The sequence below is a fragment of the Chrysochloris asiatica genome, unplaced genomic scaffold (assembly GCF_000296735.1).
Source record: "Chrysochloris asiatica unplaced genomic scaffold, ChrAsi1.0 scaffold00051, whole genome shotgun sequence".
Lineage (NCBI taxonomy): Eukaryota > Metazoa > Chordata > Mammalia > Afrosoricida > Chrysochloridae > Chrysochloris > Chrysochloris asiatica.
The window spans coordinates 237222-244766 of NW_006408569.1; the positions used below are offsets into that span (position 1 = coordinate 237222).

A 7545-nucleotide genomic window follows, 5' to 3' on the forward strand; every position below is an offset into this window, starting at 1 on the left:
TAGCAAACCTTAGTCCACAGTACGCTGGTTGGGAAGTCTGTGAAGGAGTTTCTTCGCTGTCCAAAAGGAGGAGCCACTGAGTTAGCAGCTGGACAACTGAGATGGATAGAGTTGACAGGGATCTTCGGTGAGAAGCCATTCATAATTTCTTTTTCTTTTTCAGTGACCTTTCACAGATTTTTCAGCCATACACGGTGAGAGCTCGGAGGAACAGTACCACGATTATGAACCAACACAGCTTGGTAAGTATAGAAGTATCTTAAGTGGTTTGGGTAGGCGAAGCCCCTTAAAATAATTTCTTTCTTAAAGTTAGTGGCTGTGCATAATTGTCCCCAAACAGAAAATGTGGACCTGACCGCTCTTACTTTTGGTGCCAAAAGATGACCTGGTTACAAATGTGTCGTTATTTTTTGCTGTGGAACTGACTTGGTATTTTCTTTGAAACAATGTTCATTGTTTTTTCTTACTCCTTGCAGCATGATTGTAAGGTAAGATAGTATTAATGTGTCCTTTGTTGTTGTTGTTAAGTGCTGTCGAGTCCATTCTGACTCATAGCAACCCTGCATAGGGTTTCTGAGTAGCAGCTGGTGAGCTTGAACCGCCGACCTTGTGGTTCACACTGACTTTGCAGTCCAGTGCATTAACCCAGAGCGTCATACCAGGAGTCCTAGGATGCCACAAATCATGTCAACAATGCCAGGGTATTTATTTCTGACTCATCTACTGTACAATGCTGTTTTCCCAAAGTGAAGACTCCTTAAAATGCTTGCATTTCTCTTCTCTGAAGAGTGGCTGATTTGAACTATTCTATTAAGCCAGAGCTGCCTGGAAAACATTGTGAGATCATGATGAGGTTTTTACATAGTGGAGAGTCACGTATGTGGAGCTCACTTATCCCATAGTTTCAGTTGTTTGGAAGACATCAGAGATGTAAGCAGGACAGACCTCCAAAAGGCTAAACCAGATTTCAACATAATTCTGTGCACAAAGGGTCATCTGTTTGTACAAGAGCCTCTCTGACCTCAGAATCTTCACAATGGTCTGTATACTTCTAATAAGTTTGCCACCCAACCCAAGCAGCGAATCAGAAGACATGCATTTGGGTTAAGGAGCCCTGGTAGTGTAGCGGTTTACAAGCTGGGCAGCTAACCGCAAGGTTAGCAGTTCAAATCTGTGAGTCACTGTGTGGGAGAAAGACGAGGCTTTCTAGTTCCGTAAAGATTTACAGCCTGGCAAGCCTATACAGGGTCACTATGAGCCGGAACCGATTTGATGGCATACCCACCACCACCTTTAGGTTAAAGTGATAATAATAACTGAGAGCAAGGGAGGAAGAGGGAAAAACTGAAAACCAGAAGTTTGAAAATGATTTGTTTGGAGCAGCTTAGTGTAAAGAGGGAGACTGTGAATAGACCCCCGAGTCCATTCTGTTTCCTCGCAGTTCTGTGGGACAACGTGGAACTGCCCCATAGACTTTCTAAGGCTGAAACCATTATGGAAGCAGATTGCCACATCTTTCTCCCATGGAGCAACTGGTGGTTTGAACTGCCAACCTGTCAGATATCAGTGGCATTTAATCAGCACACTACCAGGACTGCTGCCACACTGGTATAAATCAGTACACCGGTATAAAACTGATGATCTTAATTAGACCTGGGTCAGTAAACGCCATCTGAAATCATAATGATATCTGCTCTTGGATAGCATTTTACATACAACAAGGGACTTTCATGCATTTGCTTTTCATAACATCTCCTTTGAATTAGGCAGGGCAAAAGATCTTTTTCCCATTTAAAAGCAGCAGCAGCTAAGACCCAGGTGACATAAGCGACTTGCTCAGTCACACAGTTAGTCAACTGCAGAGCAGATATTTGAATAGGGATTTTCAGTATCATCTTGGTTGTATGGTCCGACTCATAGCACCCCTGTAGAGGGGTTCTGAGGCTGTAAATCTTTATGGGAGCAAAAAGCCTCCTCGTTTCTCTCGTGGTGGGTTTGAACTGCCAGCCTTGCAGTTAGTAGTCCAGTGCTTATCCTAACAGCATCACCAGGGCTCCTGTTTGGGCTGCATATATGAAGAATGTTTCTAAGTATCACACAGCCATGTTCTGGTATCAGGAACTTCACAGAGAAGGGCAAGGGACATCTGTCTCAGTATACTTCACTTTCATCTATGAGATGTAAAGACTCTTTTTTTTTTTTTTTAACTTAAAAAATATATTTTTATTATATGTTTTGAAATTTATTTTCATTTTTTATAGTGAATTGGGTGAAGGTTTACAGAGCAGATCATCATCAATTTGACATTCACCAGTCCATACCCATTTTGTTTCATCTCATTGATTACAATGCCAGCAATGAAACAGCACGTATCTCAGACCTCCCCGGGTTTCCGGTTTCTATTCCTCCTTCTTTCCTAACCATTTTGAACTTTGTCCTTGGGTAAATGCTGCTCTTTTGGTTACCACTGGTTGATTATTCTAAGGTGAACATACCTCACTAATGGAGGTGTTCCTTTTATAGATCTATGTGTTGTTTGGCTGACAACTGAGCCATGGGGTGAGTTCATTTCCAGACCTGAAGGGTAGTCAAGGGTCATAGTTTCGAAGTTCCCCCAGTCTATCTGATTGGTAAGCATGGTCCTTTTCCTTATGATTGTGAATTTTGTTCTGTATTTTCTCCCACTCTATCTAGGACCTTCTAATGGTCATGGTAGTTGGGCACCATCTCCTTCTTGCCTCAGGAGTGTGAAGACCAGTGCTCATGTGATCCATTAGTCCACTGGACTAATTGAGTCTGTGAGTCTTCGATCTTCATCAGTCTTCTTTTCTCTGGACACAGAGAGACCAATAGTTGCGCCTTAGATAGCTGTTAAGACTTCAGTTGCTAGGCGATGTGAAGATCCTTATTAGCTCAAGTCCAGGCTCCTTGCTCATTACTCCCTTACAAATCCTCTGCTCTGGCTGTCCTAAAATACCCAGTTTTCTGCAGGGCCATGTGATTTTCCTGCTGTTTAAGAACCATTAGGCTCCCCTTCACCCCTTCCCTTCCCTGTTGTAGCTTTCTGAGCCTTCAAAATGTAGTCTCATCCTTTTATGCCTTCGAGAAGCCTTCCGCAGTACCTTTTGAGCACTATCTTTCCTTTATATAGGGATCCTTAGATGGTGCAAATGATTAAGCACTTGACTACTGCCCAAACATTTGTAAGGATGGCGCAGTATCAGGCAGTGCTTCATTCTGGTGGGGATAAGGTTGCTATTGAGTCAGAACCCACTTGATGGCACCTAACAACAAGAATACTATTTGAAAGGTTGGTGGTTTCAACCCACCCAGATATACCTCAGAAGGAAGCCTTGGTGAACTGCTTCCGAAAGGTCACAGTCTTGAAAACCACTGTGGAGCAGCTCTATTCTGCACCCATGGGGTCATCGTGTGTCAGAATTGACTCACAGGCCACTGACAAAAAACGATCATTTGTATTGAAATACAAAGAGAAATCTGGATGCGCTTATCAGTATCCCAGAGTTATCTGCAAAAAATTAAATGGAGGCAGATTCTAAAGACAGAGATTTGACAGTGGATTCAATGTCAGGACAGGGAGAAGGACTCCAACGGACTGAAATGCTTTGTTTTTCTTTGTATTGTAGACTGGGTGAGGGTTGACAGAGCAGAGCAGGTCCTTGGTTTTCCTGTCAGTGTTCAACAATCCATCCACTTCTTGTTTCATCTCATTGATGGCTATCCCTGCCCTGGAACATCACTTATCTCACTTCCTCCTGGGGCTTTCCTGTTTCCACTCCTTCTTTCCCAACCCCTTTGAACTGTATCCTTGGGTAAGTGGTGCCCTGTCTATCTCGAACCGTTGACCATTCTATGGTGTGCGTCTCATCTCTCACTAGTGTTTTTGTTCCCCTTAGAAACCTGACTGGAAATGCTATTTCTTGGTGCTCAGGGGGGAATGTTGTTGCCTTCACTGGAAGTGGAAATCACGAAAAATTGGCCGTTTGAAAGGGAAGAAAATGCATTCTTTCAGGGCATGTTGTCCAGAGCAATATCAAAATCTTGTTTTTAAACCTCAAACGTCTTATCTCCCTCCGTTTCCTTTCACCAGATGACTCCTGCTTCTCCCTCCATAGCGAAGGCAGGCACCTAGCTTGTGTGTACTTTACTGTCTTCTCCTGTCATTCATGCTGCTTTGCTCCTAAAGACACTGGCTATATTCTGACTCCCCTGTTACTTGGCTCCACCTCTCAGCTCTCTACCTTGTGTCTTCAGTCTCCTCTTTGCTGCCTCTGGTTCCTCCCACCTTCTTTTCCTAGCATATCTATCTAACGTTCCAAAATAACCTATTTTCTTGCTGTAGGTCTCGCATTTCCTTGGGTCCCATCCCCTCTGGGAGCTTTTCGAAAGCATCCGCCACTAACTCCTTGTCTCTCAGTTTCTTACCAATTCCACCAACTCTCCACCCCTTTGTAATCTTGCTACTCCTACCGCACCTCAACTCCAAGACTGTTCATGCAAAAGTCCCCAATGGCTACCTGATTGCGGGTGTTTAGAGGCCTGATTTCGGGGCTCACTTGTGCTCTTTGTTCTTTGGTGGGTTTTCAGCCTGCCTATCACTCTCTTGCTCCTTTGTGGCTCTGGCCTTCTTTGGTTGGCTTTTGTGTCGTTTCTAAAATTGCCAAGTTGAAAATCAGCTAGATAGAGAATAGGCATTTCTGAGTTTTCTCTGTCACCAGTTGTTGACAATCCTTACTTTGGCTCTCCTATGCCTTTTGGGTTCCTTCCGTTCTCTGTCAGTCTGACATCCTCATGCCTTTCTTCCCCATCCTCCTGTTAAAGTGCTTTCTCTGCTTTGTCTACTTGCTTTATAGCTTAGCGTTTGCCAAATGGCCTTATTAGCAGTTTATCGGTAGACACATATTGCTTTCACAATGGGAAAAAACAACCTTTTGTTTAAACAAGGATTTTACTGGTCGTTTCCCTTTTCAAAGCTGAGGAGGAACAGAAAAAGTAAAAGGCGTGGGTAATGCAGGGATGCCTTTGGAGGTAAGATCCTGTTTGAATGATGACTTCAAACATTTTTTACCTGAATTAGATTTGACCTAAAAAGTGGATAGCATTTTGCTAACCTTTTTCTACTACTGTTTACATTTGTATGCCAAAAGTGCTCATCGAGGTCACTTCGACAAATTCATGCAAAGATTCTATTGTCTTTCAGTTCCATTTTTCCATTACCTTTTGAAGCCCCCTCATAGTGACTTGTGACAGGAGAGTTATCTTAACTAGGTTTATGGTTTTCAAACTCATTTGTATCTCATTAGGGGATAAATAGTAGATGTTTGCATTCTGGCTACTAGAACCCTATAATATCCATTGGCAAGGAGCGCTGGTGGCGTAGTGGGTTACACACTGGGCTGCTAACTGTAAGGTCAGCAGTTTGAGCCCATCAGCCGCTCCATGGGAGAAAGATGAGGCTTTCTGCTTCTGTAAAGATTTACAGCCTTGGAAATCCTATACAAGGTTGCTAGGAGTCAAGATAGACTCAATGGCGCACATAACAACAAGATTTGTTGGTAGGAAGTATACCTAACATTTTTGTTCCGATTGAGTTTCTTTTGAAGGGCTATAATTTGAACATTTCTCCTCAAAGTATTTGGTCTTTACACTGATTGTCTTTTTCATCAGTAAGGTTCCTAGTGACAGTCTTTCTTCTTCCTAACTGTTGTTGAGTCCTTTCCCACTCATAGTGATCCTGTATAGGTTTGCCAAGGAGCAGCTGGTGGATTTGAACACAGATGTGTGCTTAGCTGTCCAGTGCTCATCCGACAGCGCCACGCCAGGATTCTTGAGTGCTAAGCTTTGTGAATGGCTTTAGATGAAGCGAAAATCTCTTTCTTGCAATTGTAAGGTGTTTGAGGGAAATATTAATCCTAGACAGATCATTACACTGCGTTTATTAGCCTATCTTTCCCCATTGGTGCACTGACAATAAAAATGAATGAAAATTAGTGGTTTTTTTACTTTCCTTTCTTTGATTAAAAAAACAAACCCACTGCTGTCAAGTTTGATCTCAATTCAGACCAGAGCAGAACTGCTCATTATGAGACTGTAAATCTCTATGCAGCATAGTGACTAGTGGGTTTGAACCCCTGACCTTGTGGTTAGTGGGCCACTGCTTAGTCCAATGTAACACTAGGGCCCCTTCCTCTTCTTATATATAACTCCTTATTTGAGATAAGTGGAGTACAGGCTATTTCCAAATCCAGGAGTCATTCCATTGAAATGTACACGGTTCTACATTCATTTGGGAAAATTGCTGGAGTCAGCGTTTGTCTTGTGCCTGATGGTACTTTGAGGTTGGGCACCTGCTGTTCTTTCTAAAGAGAGACTGTGTTGCCTCGAGCACATTCCTTAGTGCCCAGTGATTTAAGGAGCTGCGTTTCTGAGAAGAACGTGAGAAAATATCTGGGACTGGATTGCACACCAGCATGGACAGTGGCCTCTTGCTTTGTGACGCATGCTATAGTAAATGTCTACTTTTGTTTTCCAGTTGCCGTCCTCTTCATCTCACCGTATTCCTAGTAGCAGACTGCATCAAATCAAGAGGGTAACTTTTTTTCCTTTCTAGCCCAGATCACAACGGTCTCTGGAGTTTGCATTTTCATGGCTTTTCACTGAGAAGATGGAGCAATGAAAAACCAAGCCAGGTTGCCACTCTGGCTAGTTGTCGACAGATTACCCTTCTTCTTGGTTGGCCGATAAAATCCAGACGTGGTATGGGTGGCAAGCATAGAATATTAGTTTGCGGTCTTGTGTTACGTGAAATGAAGTAGAAAACCCTTTCCCATCTTATTTTCAATCCAGAAAGCTGTGGGGAAGTAGTAGGTTTTTAGCACGTGTTTTCTTTGCAGGAAGAAGGGGTGGATATGATGAACCGAGAGACTGCGCATGAAAGGTCAGTACTTCACGAGAGCAAAACCAAGAACAGCCTGTGTCTTGCGAGTTAGCACTGAGAGTGTTTCATTCTGTTTGTTTTAGGGGAGTACAGACAGCAATGCAGATAAGCCAGTCATGGGATGAGAGCCTGAGCCTGGTAATGTCATGCCATGCCTGCCTGCTTTTTTAGTTCCTGCAAACGTGTGCCTTGTTCATTGGCATCCTTCCTTTTTCCGTGCTCCCAAGTGTGTGTCCCTTTTGTGTCTCTGCTCTATCGGCAGAAGAGTAGAGTGCCACTTTGGAGTCTGTACATTTCTGAGCTCAGAATGCAGGTGTGTGACAGAGCTGCCGAGTAAGAGTTGTGATGTGCCAAATTGTTAAGAATTGTAAACTCTTTGTTTCCAGAGTGATAATGACTTCGACAAGCCAGAGAAATTATATTCTCCTAAGAGAATTGATTTCACTCCAGTTTCTCCAGCTCCCTCCCCCACCAGAGGATTTGGAAAGGTAGGCCCATGGACAAGACACTATCCCTAGTTCATACACTGAGCTGCTGCCTGTGGAAAACACATCCACGCACAGCATCTCGCTTGAAAGGACTTCAAT

The 7545-nt window shown here is 43.3% G+C and overlaps 1 protein-coding gene across 5 annotated transcripts in view; it reads left to right on the forward strand.

Moving 5' to 3' along the window:
• FAM122B (family with sequence similarity 122B) overlaps positions 1–7545 on the forward strand; it is a 23483-nt gene that overhangs the window by 1952 nt on the left and 13986 nt on the right. For 2 of the 5 annotated variants that reach the window (XM_006862800.1, XM_006862797.1), the window contains exons 2-6: positions 164–242; positions 6554–6610; positions 6915–6958; positions 7042–7096; positions 7345–7446. In XM_006862800.1, the coding sequence (XP_006862862.1) occupies positions 164–242; positions 6554–6610; positions 6915–6958; positions 7042–7096; positions 7345–7446 (337 nt within the window). Of the gene's footprint in view, positions 1–163; positions 243–6553; positions 6611–6914; positions 6959–7041; positions 7097–7344; positions 7447–7545 lie in introns of those variants that run through there. The other 3 variants (XM_006862798.1, XM_006862799.1, XM_006862801.1) reach the window with 2 other exon arrangements.